Source organism: Babylonia areolata, chromosome 14, assembly GCF_041734735.1.
Source record: "Babylonia areolata isolate BAREFJ2019XMU chromosome 14, ASM4173473v1, whole genome shotgun sequence".
Classification (NCBI taxonomy): Eukaryota; Metazoa; Mollusca; class Gastropoda; order Neogastropoda; family Buccinidae; genus Babylonia; species Babylonia areolata.
The window spans coordinates 114,123-132,174 of NC_134889.1; the positions used below are offsets into that span (position 1 = coordinate 114,123).

At 42.3% G+C, this 18,052-nt stretch overlaps 1 protein-coding gene across 2 annotated transcripts in view; it reads left to right on the forward strand.

The window, feature by feature from the left end:
• The window catches only part of LOC143289704 (heparan sulfate 2-O-sulfotransferase 1-like), a 148,468-nt gene that overhangs the window by 109,478 nt on the left and 20,938 nt on the right, over positions 1 to 18,052 (forward strand). For both annotated transcript variants that reach the window (XM_076598753.1, XM_076598754.1), the window contains exon 6: positions 11,900 to 11,997. In XM_076598753.1, coding sequence (XP_076454868.1) covers positions 11,900 to 11,997 — 98 coding nt within the window. The remainder of the gene's footprint in view (positions 1 to 11,899; positions 11,998 to 18,052) is intronic.

An 18,052-nucleotide genomic window follows, 5' to 3' on the forward strand; every position in this document is an offset into this window, starting at 1 on the left:
ACAAATTCTATTACATTGATCAAAGAACTTTCCACTCACTCAAAAAAGGGGGAGTTGTGGTATTATCTAGCAGACGAATTCAAGGGACACTACTCCTAACGGAGAGAAAGAAGGAAGAGGTTTTTTGGGAATAAAAACTCACGGCCTAACGTTCTAACCAAGTCTCTGTTATGATTCAGTCTGGCTGGTTTCTCTTGTCTGTACCTCACACTCGCCAATCATACAATCTGCATTCCATGCTTTCTGAATTAATTGTCTGGATAGTGCTCCGACAATGTTTATTGAAACAAACCTGATTAACACGTATTTAGACATTCATATAGTACACGTTAATAAGCAGAACATGAAGTATTTCCAAGTTGTGCATTACAAAAAATGTCAGCAGAATTGTTCTTACGAACTAAATGATCCCGTGCTGCCTTCGTAAATTCACTCTTGCAGTCAGTATAATACTGTTTTCATTCTTTATGAAATGTCATGACTGGTAAGAAACTGTAAAACATTCATAAAAGCAAATTTGCGCCTTCTACCAATTTAGTATGGTATAGGACAGCATCAGCGCGGCAGCAGTCAGTCACAAGTACTGTACCGCATTAAATGTTTTCCTTTGGCGACCCCTTATACCGCGCTTGCGTAACCCTGGCTTGCTCTTGCCTTGCGACTCTTTGTAAGGCACTCTCTCATTGCCAGAAGTGTGAAAAATAATTATTAAAAACCAAAATCTAATTATGTTCCCGCCCACCTACAGCTGAAAACTTCATATCAGTGTGATCAGTATGATTTATTCTATTTTATTGTGAAAAGAACGATTTTGTTGCTCACATTTCCACCATTTTTGTATCTGCCCAGGACAAGTATGTGTCTGTCTGTCTGTCTGTTTGTCTGTCTCAAGAGTCAAGATGGCCATCGTCCCATATGAACAGGGGGTAATAACAGTATTTTACACGTGTCCTTGTAATTGGTAACTCTAATATAAACAGCACAACTTCCACCACAATAAACTAACAGTAGTGAGAGAGAGTGCTTATTACGTTCGTTCGTGGTTTAGGCACTATCAGCACCACCTTCCTCCCTCCCCCTTCCCCTACTCCTTCCCGCCCCTCCCAACCCCCGTGACATGTGGAGCCACAAGGCGATGACAGTCAGTGGTGCCAGACTGTTATCACTGACACTTCTGCCCTCGTCTGTACCCATACCCAGCGTCGCTGGTTCGTTTGAGGACAAACGTGGCGTTCCTGTCAGTCTGCAGACAAGTAGGCGCTGCTTACCTCCCCTTTTTCCTTCCCCACTTTGCCGTCTGCACTTCGACTGAGAGGTTACAGAAATAATTTATGTGTGGCGATGAGCGGTTACAGAAATAAGTGTGGCGCTACTACTGCGACTACTACTACCACCACTACGACGACGTTGTCATCAGAATATCTTGAAAGCTGAAAAATAGGGAAACTTAAGGATAATGGTGAAGAAATTTTATTAAGAATATCTGTGAAACATACTGGTCCAGTGTGTGCATTTGCTCACACACAATTATCCTCTTGCCACGCCCGGCCCTATACCTGCACACACACAAACACACACACACACACACACACACACACGTGCTGAATGTGAGATATCTTTTGGGGTGTAATTTGATACCCCCTTTCCACCTACTTTTTGTGGGTGAATAGTAGTGGGTTGTTAGTTCACAGGGTGTTTTTATTATTTTATTTATTAGTTGTTGTTTTTTTACGATGGTATGGGATAGGCTATATCTTGATGGCCTCACAGTCAATTCTTTTTAAGAATTTTTTTTTTTTTAATTGCATTTGAACATTTCTGACTGGGACCATTTCAGTTTCTGTGAAGTCTGCTGACTGTAAACAGCAATAAAGAGTGTGATAGGCATTGGATAAACAGATAGATAAATAGATAGATGAATTAATGACATTATCTAAACACTATTAGTTATGAGGAAGTAAGTAAGAAAAGCACCAAATAGTTCAGATGAATGTAAAATCATTTAGAAAAAAATCAGCAACAGTTGCTCAGTGATTATAGGTACTGAGAAAAGTAGACAGGATTATAGAAGCTTTTATCACATTCTCTCACATTTAGATGCCAGATTATTTTGATATAATCAGTGCATGAGGTTCTCTGCTGCACAATAGACATGCATACAAAAAATAAGAATTAAGAGATAACAAAAAAAATTCTATATATTGCTTGGATTCAACACCATTTTGGCTCTGTTTAAACCTTGCAAGTTTTCAGCTTTTTGTTTTTTGTGTGTTATTTATGATGTCATTCATTACAAGTTGTTGTGTGCTCTTTTTGATGTCACTCATTACAAGTTGTGTGTTATCTATTATGTCACTCATTACAAGTTGTTGTGTGCTCTTTATAATGTCACTCTTTACAAGTTGTGTGCTTTTTATGATGTCACTCATTACAGGTTGTGTGCTCTTTATAATGTCACTCATTACAAGTTGTTGTGTGCTCTTTATGATGTCACTCATTACAGGTTGTGTGGTCTTTATTTGTCACCCATTACAAGTTGTTATGTGCTCTTTGTGATGTCTCTCATTATAAGTTGTGTGGTCTTTATGATGTCTCTCATTACAAGTTATTGTTTGCTCTTTGTGATGTCCCTCATTACAAGTTGTTGTGTGCTGTTTATGCTGTCACTCATTACAAGTTGTTGCCTCATTACAAGTTGTTGTGTGCTGTTTATGCTGTCACTCATTACAAGTTGTTGTGTGCTCTTTATAATGTTACTCATTACAAGTTGTTGTGTACTCTTTATGATGTCACTCATTACAAGTTGTGTGGTCTTTATGATGTCTTTATGATTTAGACATGAAGGAGATCAGAAAGATAGACACGAAAGTAGGGATCAGTGAGATAATTGAAGCAAAGAGTAGATGTTTTATGTTGTATTCTTGCAGAGATTGGGAGCCTGTAAAGTTTTTGAAGGAGTGGCTGTACATGGTCATGCTTTCTGACTCTGAAGATCAGTCGTGCTGCTGAATTCTGAACCTTTGAAGTTTGTCTAGGAGGTACTGAGGAATGGCAGACAGTAAGGAGTTACAGTAATCAAATTTAGACAGAACAAGAGAACAGACGAGAGTTTTGGTTGCATCAGAAGTGAGAAGATGGTCAATGCTACTTATTTTCCCGAGTTCATGGTAAGCAGAGCGACAGATGTTGGACACATGTTTTTCCATGGACAGAGTGTCAGAAAAAGTTACCCCTAGGTTTCTTGCAGTAGAGAACTGTGTGTTAGTGTTACCGACAGAGATAGAGGAGGGAGCAGTGTCAGGTAATGGTTTGTTCTATGAGTGAATCAGGAGGACTTCAGTCTACGTCATTTTGTTTGAGATTATTTGCTGTCATCCAATGTTTGATGTCAGTGATGCATTCTTGAATGTTGTTAATGGTGTTATGGATCTGGTCAGGTGCACATGAGTCATATAATTGTGTGTCATTGGCAAAAGATTGGCTTTGGACATTGTGCCGAGCTGTGATGGTACCAAGTGGCTTTGTGTACAAAATGAAGAGCATGCGTCCCAGAACTGATCCATGAAGGACTCTGAATTCCAGAAGAGAAGGTTGAGAACGGTGTGTTAGTAACGATGGTCTGGGTTCCATTGGACAGGTAAGATGAAAACCATTTCAGTGTTGTGTCAGAGATGCCAGATGAATCAGAAAGATGATTAATGAGGATGTTGTGATCGATTGTATCGAATGCCGCTTAGAAATCTAAGAGGGTGATGACAGAAAGTTTACCCATATCTTTAGACAGCAGAAGGCCGTTCATGACCTTGAGTAGAGCTGTTTCAGTGCTGTGGTCTTTATGATGTTACTCATTACAAGTTGTGTGCTCTTCATAATGTCACTTATTACAAGTTTTGTGCTCTTTATGATGTCTCTCATTACAAGTTGTGTGGTCTTTATGGTGTCTCTCATTACAAGTTGTGTGGTCTTTATGGTGTCTCTCATTACAAGTTGTGTGGTCTTTATGGTGTCTCTCATTACAAGTTGTGTGCTCTTTATGATGTCACTCATTATAAGTGGTGTGCTCTTTATGATGTCTCTCATTACAAGTTGTGTGGTCTTTATGATGTCTCTCATTACAAGTTGTGTGGTCTTTATGGTGTCTCTCATTACAAGCTGTGTGCTCTTTATAATGTCACTCATTACAAGTTGTGTGGTCTTTATGATGTCTCTCATTACAAGTTGTGTGGTCTTTATGGTGTCTCTCATTACAAGTTGTGTGCTCTTCATAATGTCACTTATTACAAGTTGTGTGCTCTTTATGATGTCACTCATTATAAGTGGTGTGCTCTTTATGATGTCTCTCATTACAAGTTGTGTGGTCTTTATGATGTCTCTCATTACAAGTTGTGTGGTCTTTATGGTGTCTCTCATTACAAGTTGTGTGCTCTTTATGATGTCACTCATTATAAGTGGTGTGCTCTTTATGATGTCTCTCATTACAAGTTGTGTGGTCTTTATGGTGTCTCTCATTACAAGTTGTGTGGTCTTTATGGTGTCTCTCATTAAAAGCTGTGTGCTCTTTATGATTTCTCTCATTACAAGTTGTGTGCTCTTTATGATGTCACTCATTATATAATAAGTTGTGACAAGGTTCGTAGGGTCCTTTCAAGTCCTTTTAAGTCCTTAGGAATTGGATTTTGGTCAAAAGGCCTTTTAAGTGCTTTGATTCAGCAAGTTGGTCCTTTTAACTCATCAGGAGGTCCTTTTAATTTTTGAAAGGTACTGTTAAGTCCTGTTTTATGAAGAGAAAGAGACTTGAGAACGAAACTGAAACACCTTCGACACCAAAACCGCAAGTTGCAAAGCGCGTTGAAAGATGCCGACGCGATCGTCTGAAACTCAGTACTTACTGTAGGAGGATACAGCCTATAGGCCTAGGCCCTAACAGTAGTGCGCTTTCTGCTCGGTGGCAGACGCGAAGCGTGGTACAGTGGCTGTGAGTCACGCCTGCTGCTGCTGCTTTGCTTAGGCCTAGCCTACAGTGACGTGAATTGCAAAGACTAAATACGACTGTCAAATGGGATTAGCTGTTCTTCCGTTTATGAGAGGTAAGTGTCTGCTGTTCTGCATGTCAAATAGATTGGGGTGTACTGTAAAGTCATGTCGGCAAAGGTCCTTTTAAACTGATTTGAGGTCCTTATAAAGTCCTTTAAAGGTCCTTTTTTGGCTTCATGCCCACCACCTGGGAACCCTGTGTGTGGTCTTTATGGTGTCACTTATTACAAGTTGTGTGGTCTTTATGGTGTCACTTATTACAAGTTGTGTGGTCTTTATGGTGTCTCTCATTACAAGTTGTGTGGTCTTTATGGTGTCTCTCATTACAAGCTGTGTGCTCTTTATAATGTTACTCATTACAAGTTGTGTGCTCTTTATGATGTCACTCATTATAAGTTGTGTGCTCTTTATGGTGTCACTAATTACAAGTTGTGTGCTCTTTATGGTGTCACTCATTATAAGTTGTGTGCTCTTTATGGTGTCACTCATTATAAGTTGTGTGCTCTTTATGGTGTCACTCATTACAAGTTGTGTGCTCTTTATGGTGTCACTAATTACAAGTTGTGTGCTCTTTATGGTGTCACTCATTATAAGTTGTGTGCTCTTTATGGTGTCACTCATTATAAGTTGTGTGCTCTTTATGGTGTCACTCATTACAAGTTGTGTGCTCTTTATGGTGTCACTCATTACAAGTTGTGTGGTCTTTATGATGTCACTCATTATAAGTTGTGTGGTCTTTATGATGTCACTCATTATAAGTTGTGTGCTCTTTATGGTGTCTCTCAATTCAAGGTGTGGCTGTGGGGATGGGGAATTCAACAGGAGTGTGTTCCCCAGCTTTTAACGTGTTGGCATGTACACATCTATGTGGGTATATCAATACACATAATAAGCATTTGTGTGCATGCAAAAGCACACACACACACACGCATACGCACACACACCACACCACACCACACCACACCACACCACACCACACCACACACACACACACACACACACACCACACCACACCCCACACTCATATACACACACACACACACTCACACCACACACACACACACACACACCAAAGTGGGTATTGAACAGCAGGCCAGTGTAGTCACCTTTAACCTGAGCTTTGTGCTCAGGAGCAGGGGCAAGGAGAGAGTGGAGAGATAAAAGAAAGTTACCAGTTGTAACTGGCTACTGTTGTTGAAAGCTTGACTCCAGTTACACCTCAATGATCAAATGCAGAAGATCAAGAACTTCACAAATGACGTCGCTTTGTCAAATTGGTGCAGCAGACATACTCCCTGAAAGACAGACAACAGGCCAGGTTGTGAACTTGTTGCAAGGTGGAACACAGAGTGACGTGGGTCAATAAGTATCCAGAATCCTGTGGACTGTCAAATCAGAGGAGAGACTTAGTATTGTAGTGGATTGGTTTTCTGGATTCTACTTTCAAACAAATCAAAAACAGCAAAGATAAGCACTAAAATGGTTCCAAATCAGACTATGCCATAGCACGTTGGTGACAAATGGTTAAAAAAAAAAGAAGCCTATATGGGAGTTTTCCATAACATGTTGGTAACAGACCAGAGTGAAGGACATAACATGGTGGTAACAGACAAGAGTGAAGACTGTAGTAACATGGTGGTAACAGACCAGAGTGAAGACTGTACAGTAACATGTTGGTAACAGACAAGAGTGAAGGACATAACATGGTGGTAACAGACCAGAGTGAAGACTGTAACATGTTGGTAACAGACAAGAGCGAAGACTGTACAGTAACATGTTGGTAACAGACAAGAGTGAAGGACATAACATGGTGGTAACAGACAAGAGTGAAGACTGTAACATGGTGGTAACAGACCAGAGTGAAGACTGTAACATGGTGGTAACAGACAAGAGTGAAGACTGTACAGTAACATGTTGGTAACAGACAAGAGTGAAGGACATAACATGGTGGTAACAGACAAGAGTGAAGACTGTAACATGCTGGTAACAGACAAGAGTGAAGACTGTAACAAGTTGGTAACAGACAAGAGTGAAGACTGTAACAAGTTGGTAACAGACAAGAGTGAAGACTGTACAGTAACATGTTGGTAACAGACAAGAGTGAAGACTGTAACAAGTTGGTAACAGACAAGAGTGAAGACTGTAACAAGTTGGTAACAAACCAGAGTGAAGACTGTAACATGCTGGTAACAGACAAGAGTGAAAGACGTAACATGCTGGTAACAGACAAGAGTGAAGACTGTACAGTAACATGTTGGTAACAGACAAGAGTGAAGACTGTAACATGGTGGTAACAGACAAGAGTGAAGACTGTAACAAGTTGGTAACAGACAAGAGTGAAGACTGTAACATGTTGGTAACAGACAAGAGTGAAGACTGTACTGTAACATGGTGGTAACAGACAAGAGTGAAGACTGTAACATGGTGGTAACAGACAAGAGTGAAGACTGTAACAAGTTGGTAACAGACAAGAGTGAAGACTGTAACATGGTGGTAACAGACCAGAGTGAAGACTGTAACATGTTGGTAACAGACAAGAGTGAAGACTGTACTGTAACATGGTGGTAACAGACAAGAGTGAAGACTGTAACATGTTGGTAACAGACAAGAGTGAAGACTGTAACAAGTTGGTAACAGACAAGAGTGAAGACTGTAACAAGTTGGTAACAGACAAGAGTGAAGACTGTACAGTAACATGTTGGTAACAGACAAGAGTGAAGACTGTAACATGCTGGTAACAGACAAGAGTGAAGACTGTAACATGCTGGTAACAGACAAGAGTGAAGACTGTAACATGGTGGTAACAGACAAGAGTGAAGACTGTAACATGGTGGTAACAGACCAGAGTGAAGACTGTAACATGCTCGTAACAGACAAGAGCGAAGACTGTAACATGCTGGTAACAGACAAGAGTGAAGACTGTAACATGGTGGTAACAGACAAGAGTGAAGACTGTAACATGGTGGTAACAGACAAGAGTGAAGACTGTACAGTAACATGGTGGTAACAGACAAGAGTGAAGACTGTAACATGGTGGTAACAGACAAGAGTGAAGACTGTAACATGGTGGTAACAGACAAGAGTGAAGACTGTACAGTAACATCTTGGTAACAGACAAGAGTGAAGACTGTAACATGGTGGTAACAGACAAGAGTGAAGACTGTACTATAACATGTTGGTAACAGACAAGAGTGAAGACTGTAACAAGTTGGTAACAGACAAGAGTGAAGACTGTCCTGTAACATGTTGGTAACAGACCAGAGTGAAGACTGTACAATAGTAGTAGTAGTAGTAGGCCTCCTTCGGTCATGGCTGACCATGGATAGAGTATATCTGACCTAACATCTAATTGGGCTGTCTGCTTGGACTAAGCAGCGTTGCCTGTGACTGTAGAGACCGATGCGAGAGAAACAGTGTGTCGCAGCGGTCACATGTGTAAGCTGATGCTGGTCTGTTGGCTGCCATCCCTTTTCTGCGAGCTTGCTTTTCTGCTGCAGCAGCTGACAGTTTGTCCTCACCAATCCGTAGCTGATTCTTGAGAGTGCTTCTCCATCTGTTGTGGTCATCTGCAAGGTCCTCCGAGGACTCAGTGTTGATCTCAAGCGCCTTCATGTCACGTTTGCAAACGTCTTTGTATCTCAGCTGTGGGCAGCCGATGCTTCTCTGCCCCATGGCGAGCTCTCCATAAAGGATGTCTTTTGGGATGCGACTATCTTCCATGTGGTGAACGTGGCCCAGCCACCGCAGCCGATGCTGTCTCAGCATGGTATACATGGTCGGGAGGCCAGTGCGAGTGAGGACTTCAGTGTTTGTCACCATGTCTTGTCAGGAGATGCCGGGTATGCGCCATCGGCTTCTCAGGTGGAAGGTATTGAGCCTTTTCTCCTGACAAGCATGTGTGGTCCACGCCTCACTGCCATACAGCAAGGCGTTGTATACAGCCATCTTTGTCTTCGTGGTCAGCTTGGGATTTGTCCACACTCTTTGTGTGAGGCGGGCTAGTGTTGTGGCTGCCTTCCCGATTCTCTTGTTGATCTCGGTGTCAAGGGAGTGGTTGTCGGTGATGGTGGACCCAAGGTAAGTGAATTGATGGATGGCTTCAATTGGTTCAATGGCTTCATCAATGGTGATGGCTGGTGGAGATGGCGTGTCTTGGCCTAGGACGTTTGTCTTCTTGAGACTGATGGTCAGACCAAAATCTTTGCAGGCCTGGGAGAAGCAGTCCATTAGTGACTGTAAGTCCCGCTGGGTGTGGGTCACAACTGAGGCATTGCGGCAAAGAGCTTGTCTCTGATGAGGGCTTCGCGGACTTTTGTCCTTGCTCTGAGGTGGGCGAGATTGAAGAGCCTGCCATCTGATCTGGTCTGCAGGTAGATCCCTTCTTGCGCTGTGCTGAACGCATGCCTTAGGAGAAGAGCAAAGAAGATTCCAAATAGGGTGGGGGCGAGGACACAGCCTTGTTTGACACCGCTGCATATGTCAATTGGCTTGGAGAGGTTACCATTGAACTGCACCATCCCTTTCATGTTGGAGTGGAAGGACTCAATCAAGCTGTGCAGTTTTGTGGGGCAACTGATCTTTCAAAGAGCCCTGAAAAGGCCTTCTCTGCTGACCAGATCAAAGGCCTTGGTGAGGTCAATGAATGCGACATACAGGGGCATCCTCTGCTCTCTGCACTTCTCCTGGATTTGGCGAAGGGAGAAGGTCATGTCTACAGTGGATCTCTGCTCGGAAACCGCACTGTGATTCCGGATAAACACGTTCGGCCAGTTACTGTAGGCGAATTAGGAGGACCCGAGCATAGACTTTGCCAACAATGCTGAGAAGCAAGATGCCTCTGTAGTTGTTGTAGTTGCTCCTTTCGCCCTTGTTTTTGTACAGGGTGATGATCTTGGCGTCCCTCATGTCCTGCGGTACAGCTCCCTCGTTCCAGCACTGACAGAGGACTGTGTGCAGAGGATGCAGAAGAGTAGTCTTGCAGTGTTTAATGAGGTCTGGGGGAATTCCGTCGCTGCCAGGTGCCTTGCCTGATGTCAGGCTGTTAATGGCCTTGCTGAGTTCGTCCTCAGTTGGCTCTGCGTCAAGTTCTTCCATGACCGGCATGCACTTGATGGCATCGAGGGCTGAGTTGGACACCATGTTTTCTGTGGAGTAGAGATCAGAGTAGTGTTCTGCCTATCTCTCCATCTGCTGGCTAGGATCGTTGATTACTTCCCCAGTGAAGGATTTGAGGGGGGCAGTCTTGCTCTGTGTTGGTCCCAGTGCTTTCTTGATGCCATCATATATCCCTCAGATGTTGCCTCTTTCAGCAGCATTCTGTATCTCTTCACTGAGCTCTGTCCAGTACTCATTTGCACATCGCCTGGTGTTGGGCTGAACCTTACTCCAGGCTGCCCTGAGGATTTGCAGGTTCTTCTCACTGGGTGACCGTTTGTATTCGTTGAGTGCAGCGCGCTTGGCCTCAATACTGGGAGTCATCTCTGATGATTTGGCCTCAAACCAGTCGGACTTCGTGGTCTTTTTCCCAAAGGTGGCCATAGCAATGCAGTGCATGGTGTCTCGTAGCGTTTCCCATCTTTCTGTGGCAGAGTCTGGGCTGCAATGCCTCGAATTCTCTCTCAAAGGCCACTGCGAACTGTTCTACAAGGTCTGCTGAGACATCTTGCTGACGTCAATGTGAGAGTTCCCTTGTTTCTTTGAGCAGTGGAACTTCTTTGGTTGCAGTCTGATCTTGCAGCATACCAGAGAGTGGTCCGTGTCGCAGTCTGCGCTGTGGTAAGAGCGAGTGTGGAGAAGGTTTTTGATGGCAGCTCGTCTTACCAGGATCAGATCCAGTTGGTACCAATGTTTTGAGTGCGGGTGCCTCCAGGAGACTCTGTGTTGGGAGTTGGCGATGTACAGTTCGTGGCAGGTACAAAACTCAAGTAGTCGCTGTCCATTCTCATTCATTTTCGCCACTCCAAAGGAACCGAGACAGGAGGGCCACAAATCGTCTGCACCCACTCTCGCATTGAAGTCACCCAGGAGAACAAATTGTTCTGTCCTGGGGGTGTTCCTCATGGTTTTTAGACGCTTGCTGAACATGTTTGTGTTTGCAGCCGTTTGAAAAGTGTGTGGCACAGGACAGGAAATCGATGGTTTTGTTGTGTTTATGTTTTAAGATGTTTGAGGAGTGCATAGCATGGGACAAGGAATTGATGGTTTTTGTTATGTTTGTGTCTTCAGACTTTGACAAGTGCGTAGCGCGGGACAGAGAAATTATGGTTTTGTTATGTTTGTGCTTTCAGACTTTGACAAATGTGTGGCGTGGGACAGAGAATTGAAAGGTTTTGTTATGTTTGTGTTTTCAGATGTTTGATGGGTGCGTGGTGCAGGACAAAGATTTGATGGTTTTTGTTATGTTTGCCTTTTCAGACGTTTGACAAGTGTGTGGCGCGGGACAAAGAATTGGTGTTTTTTTGTTTTTTGTGTGTTTTTTTAGACGTTTGACGAGTGCGTGGCACGGGACAGAGAATTGATGTTTTTTGTTTTGTTTGTGTTTTTAGACGTTTGACAAGTGTGTGGCGCGGGACAGAGAATTGGTGGTTTTTGTTTTGTTTGTGTTTTTAGACGTTTGACGAGTGTGTGGCGCGGGACAGAGAATTGATGTTTTTTGTTTTGTTTGTGTTTTTAGACGTTTGACGAGTGTGTGGCGCGGGACAGAAAATTGATGTTTTTTGTTTTGTTTGTGTTTTTAGACGTTTGACGAGTGTGTGGCGCGGGACAGAGAATTGATGTTTTTTGTTTTGTTTGTGTTTTTAGACATTTGACGAGTGTGTGGCGTGGGACAGAGAATTGATGTTTTTTGTTTTGTTTGTGTTTTTAGACATTTGACGAGTGTGTGGCGCAGGACAGAGAGCACTGTGACCCAGAGAACCTGTGGCTGCAGATTCCCTTCTTCTGCGGCCATGTGGCCGAATGCTGGTCAGTGTGTGTGTGTGTGTGTGTGTGTGTGTGTGTGTGTGTGTGTGTGTGTGTGTGTGTTATAAGTAGTAGTGATAATAGTAGAAGTAGTTGTTGTAATAGTACTACTAGTATTATTAATATTATGTGAGTGCATTTATTGATGTGTGTTAGGGAGAACTTTGCAGATTTTGGAAGCCAGGTATATCCTGTTTTGGGAAAACAAAACCACACAAATGTAATAGTTGTTACTGATGAAAAATTCAGAGATGATTAGTAATAGTGGTAGTAGTAGTAGTAGTAATTGTTCTTAAATTTTTATTTTTTTTTTTTTTTTTATCAGACCAGAAGTTTATGCAGGGGAGAGCACCTGTGTGGATATTGCATATATATTTGTTTACCACTCAGCACTACCTGTGTGGATATTGCACATTTATTGTTTACCACTCAGCACTACCTGTGTGGATATTGCACATTTATTGTTCACCACTCAGCATCACCTGTGTGGATATTGCACATTTATTGTTCACCACTCAGCATCACCTGTGTGGATATTGCACATTTATTGTTCACCACTTGTGTGGATATTGCACATTTATTGTTCACCACTCAGCATCACCTGTGTGGATATTGCACATTTATTGTTCACCACTCAGCATCACCTGTGTGGATATTGCACATTTATTGTTTACCACTCAGCATCACCTGTGTGGATATTGCACATTTATTGTTTACCACTCAGCACTACCTGTGTGGATATTGCACATTTATTGTTTACCACTCAGCATCACCTGTGTGGATATTGCACATTTATTGTTCACCACTCAGCACTACCTGTGTGGATATTGCACATTTATTGTTTACCACTCAGCATCACCTGTGTGGATATTGCACATTTATTGTTTACCACTTGTGTGGATATTACTCACTCGTTTCTTTACCAGGCATGAAGAGGTGTTGTTATTCTGTTTAACATGTGCAAGGAGAATTCCTCACCTGAAAACTTCATTCTGCACCTCATCTTGCAGACTGTTCGGGATAATACTTGTTAGTCCTACCTGTGTGCCTGATGTTAGTCTTAATCTGTGTGCCTGATGTGTACATGGTGGTACCTGCTAGTCATACCTTTGTGCCTGATGTTAGTCCTACCTGTGTGCCTGATGTTAGTCTTACCTGTGTGCCTGATGTGTACATGGTGTTACCTGCTAGTCATACCTTTGTGCCTGATGTTAGTCCTACCTGTGTGCCTGATGTTAGTCTTACCTGTGTGCCTGATGTGTACATGGTGTTACCTGCTAGTTGTACCTGTGTGCCTGATGTTAGTCTTGCCTGTGTGCCTGATGTTAGTCGTACCTTTGTGCCTGATGTTAGTCGTACCTGTGTGCCTGATGTGTACATGGTGTTACCTGCTAGTCGTACCTGTGTGCCTGATGTGTACATGGTGTTACCTGCTAGTCGTACCTGTGTGCCTGATGTTAGTCGTACCAGTGTGCCTGATGTGTACATGGTGTTACCTGCTAGTCGTACCTTTGTGCCTGATGTTAGTCGTACCTGTGTGCCTGATGTTAGTCGTACCTGTGTGCCTGATGTGTACATGGTGTTACCTGCTAGTTGTACCTTTGTGCCTGATGTTAGTCCTACCTGTGTGCCTGATGTTAGTCTTACCTGTGTGCCTGATGTGTATATGGTGTTACCTGCTAGTCATACCTTTGTGCCTGATGTTAGTCGTACCTGTGTGCCTGATGTTAGTCTTACCTGTGTGCCTGATGTGTACATGGTGTTACCTGGTACTTGTACCTGTGTGCCTGATGTTAGTCGTACCTGTGTGCCTGATGTGTACATGGTGTTACCTGCTAGTTGTACCTTTGTGCCTGATGTTAGTCCTACCTGTGTGCCTGATGTTAGTCTTACCTGTGTGCCTGATGTGTACATGGTGTTACCTGCTAGTCGTACCTGTGTGTTTGATGTATGCCTAATGATGTTACCTGTTAGTCATACCTGTGTGCCTGATGTATACATGATGATGTTACCTGTAATTCTCCCTTCTTTACCTGCCATATGGAGGATGTTACCTGTAATTCTCACCTTTGTACCTAACGTGTGCAGGAACATTACCTGTAATTATCACCTGTTTACCTGATGTTTGCAGATTGTTACCTGTAGTTTTCACCTGTGTACCAGATAAGTGCAGGGCATTACCTGTAATTCTCACATGTGCACCTGACGTGCAGGATGTTATCTGTAAATCTCACGTGTACCTGACATGTGCATGATGTTATAGTGAGTTCAGAATTTGGTGTGCCTGACATTTGCAGGATGTTACCTTTAAATATCACCTCTGGACCCGATGTGTGCAGGATATTACCTGTAAATGTCACCTGTGTACATGAGGTGTTCAGGATGTTACATGTAAATGTCACCTCTGTACCTGACATGTGTAGGATGTTACATGTAAATGTCACCTCTGTACCTGACATGTGCAGAATGTTACCTGTAAATGTCACCTGTGTACCTGACATGTGCATGATGATACCTGTAAATCTCACCTGTGTTCCTGATGTGTGCAGGATGTTACATGTAAATGTCACCTGTTTACCTGATGTTGCAGGATGTTACCTGTAAATCTCACCTGTGTACCTGACATGTGTAGGATGTTACCTGTAAATCTCACCTGTGTACCTGACATGTGCAGGATGTTACCTGTAAATCTCACCTGTGTACTTGATGTTGCAGGATATTACTTGTAAATCTCACCTGTGTACCTGACGTATGCTCAGACCGTCTGCCCTGATAAAAAGACCAGCTATATTTCTGATTATATTTTAGAAAATAACTTTGATATTGTATTTCTTACCGAAACCTGGTTAAAATCACATGGTCACGATCCCAAACTGAAACAACTGACCCTCCCTGGATACAAAACCAAGTCACTTCTTCGACTGTCTCGAGGAGGTGACATGGCCATCATCTACAGAGACATCTTGGAGTCTTCCCTTTCCTTCTCGCATAACCACGCCTTTCCACATGATGCTTTTGAAATGCTCAGTCACTCTCAATGTTCCTGATCACTCAATCATCTTCTGTTGTCTCTGTTGTCATCGTCCTAGTCGTAAAAAACAACCCATCTTCTCTGTTTCAAGATGAGTTCTGCACACTACTTGATTACTATGACCTTTGTTCTACCAAACTTATCCTCGGAGATTTCAGTTTTCATTTCGACAACCAAACTTTCACTGATGTCGAACGCCTCTGTCCATCTCTGTCCAATCATTCTCTCTCTCTGCTCGTCACAGAACCAACACACAGATCTGGCCATACGTTGGACTGGCTCATCTCACGTGACTCTGATGCCGTGATTGCGTCAGTGACTGTAACTGACGAACTTTCTTCCGACCATTCTGTTGTTATATTCTCACTTAATATTTCAAAACCTACCGGAACCAAAAAATCCGTTACTCGTCGCAACCTGAAATCCATCAACATTAACACTTTTGTTTCTCAAGCTGCTGAACTTCTTTCCAAAATTTCTTCCCGTACCGACGTCTCTACACATTACAGCACTGTCCTTTCTCAACTGCTGAATGAACATGCACCCCCCACTTCCTGCATGTTGCTTGATAGGCCTTCTGCCACATAGTACACACAAGACATTTGACTTGCAAAACGCAAACGTCACCAGTTGGAACAGGGATGGCGGTCAACAAAACTGAAAATCCACAATCAAATCTTCCGAAAACAAATGAATAAAGTCAAACATATGATCTCATCGGCAAAGACCAACTTCTTTTCTTCCCAAGTTCTCGATGCCACATCCACCAAATCTCTTTACTCTATCATGTCAAATCTTCTCGGTACTGCAAAAAAGACTCCTTCCTTCTGCCTACACTTTATCTGAACTTTATCATAGCCTCTTTTATTCGGAAATAACGCTTCTTAGTTTTTCTTCAAGATACATGTTATAAATTCTTTTACCGCAAATAGTGCTTCTTAGTTTTTTTTAGAATACATGTTATAATTTCTCTTACTGTGTTATAAAGCAAGTTGTTAAGCTTTTATCACTTTCATATTTTAGTTAAGTCTTTTCACTTTTAAGTTAAAATTTTGCTATGTTCATATATATGTTAGACTTGACCTTTGACTGAGAGACTGATTGGTGTGAGTGATGAGCCTTTGAATGCACATGTTATTTCCAATTGGATTAATAAAGATATATAGTATTGAACTCCCCAATATCTTCTCCTCTTTCTTTTTTGACAGTCGAGAATATTCATACCAGCTAGGACCAAATGCCTTTCCAACCTGCTCATCCTGATCCTCAGTTCAACAGCATTCCTTTCCATTCCTTTAATGCATTGACTGAAACAGAAATCCATGAAATCCTGAAAGAAATGACAATAAAATACTGTGAGCTCGATCCTGTACCAGCCTCTGTCTTTTCCCAGTGTGTCTCACATCTTCTTCCCACTATCACCAATATTGTCAACTCATCCCTTCTCACTGGAACGTTTCCATCCACTTTCAAAACTGCAATCGTCCGGCCTCTTCATAAGAAACCCAACCTTGACGCAAACATTTTGAAAAACTATCAACCAGTTTCTGACCTTCCATTCCTGTTTCAACAATCTCATCTGCCCATTTCAGTCTGCCTATCGTGCTGACCACAGCACCGAAACCACTCTCCTCCTCGTCCTGAATAATCTACTGCTAGCGTCGGACTCGGGACATATTTCCCTTCACACTCTTCTCAACTTGTCAGCTGCCTTTGACACAGTAGACCATTCAGTTCTTCTTTCCCATCTTCATTTTACATTTGGTATCAACAGCAGTGTTATCAGCTGGTTCAAATGTGATCTCACTGATCGATTCCAGTCTGTCATTGTTGTCCATTTCCAGTTTGAACCTGACAGAGATGTTGGGTCTGCTCAGACTGTTTATGTAAAATGGTCGAATAATCTAAAGAACAACTTTACTGGACAGTTTGATGACAAAGTAGTTGATGAGTTAGATAATGAATTAGATATACTACATGGACACCCTGATTCAGTTTCAGCAGACGCAATAAATTCTATAGTAAGTAAAGTGAATAAAGTCTTGTTGGATAATGCCAACCAACTGGGAATGGTTAAAAAGAAAAATAGGGCACATAAAAACCATAGACCGAAGCCATTAGGAGAAGCTTGGTTTAATGAGGAATGTAAGATGAAAAGAAAGCAGTTTAATAGAGGTAAACGCAGGGCAAAGTGCATGGGTTACGGTTAGACCGAAGCCATTAGGAGAAGCTTGGTTTAACGAGGAATGTAAGATAAAAAGAAAGCAGTTTAATAGAGGTAAACGCAGGGCAAAGTGCATGGGTTACGGTTAGACCGAAGCCATTAGGAGAAGCTTGGTTTAACGAGGAATGTAAGATAAAAAGAAAGCAGTTTAATAGAGGTAAACGCAGGGCAAAGTGCATGGGTTACAAGAATGCCTTTTTGAATGCAGAAAGTAAAAGAAGTGCAAAGGAGTATAAAAGATGCATGAAAAAGCAAGTAAATGATTATAATCTGGACTTTGCTTCAAAACTCCGCCGGATGCAGGCAATGGATCCTAAAACATACTGGGGTTTGTTAAACAGAAATAAGGAAAAGAACGAGATAAAATTGCCTAATTGTGAAATGTTTTATGACATGTTTGGAAATATAAATCATGAGGCTTGTGAGAATGATGTGAATAGTGTTACTTTAGGAGAAAGGGTGCTAGAAAATCCTCTTCTGAATGATTTCATGTCCAAAGCTGAGGTGGTGAAATGCATTAAAAGGTTAAAAAGCAATAAGGCAAGTGGATCAGATAACATTTTAAAGAACTGGCTGTGCTGACTGGTTTTATCCCTTCCCCCAACATACTGTGTATACTAATGCAGCTTGTCTATACACATTCTATGATGACAACTCACTCGTTTACGTCACAAAGAGAATGGGAGACGGGACAATACAACTCTTGGCCTGTTAGCCGGCTTGATCAAAGTTCGCATTAGCATAAATTTTCCCTAGCTTTCGTTCCGAAGTCCCGCCATCTACCTCAGCCATGTTTGTGAACG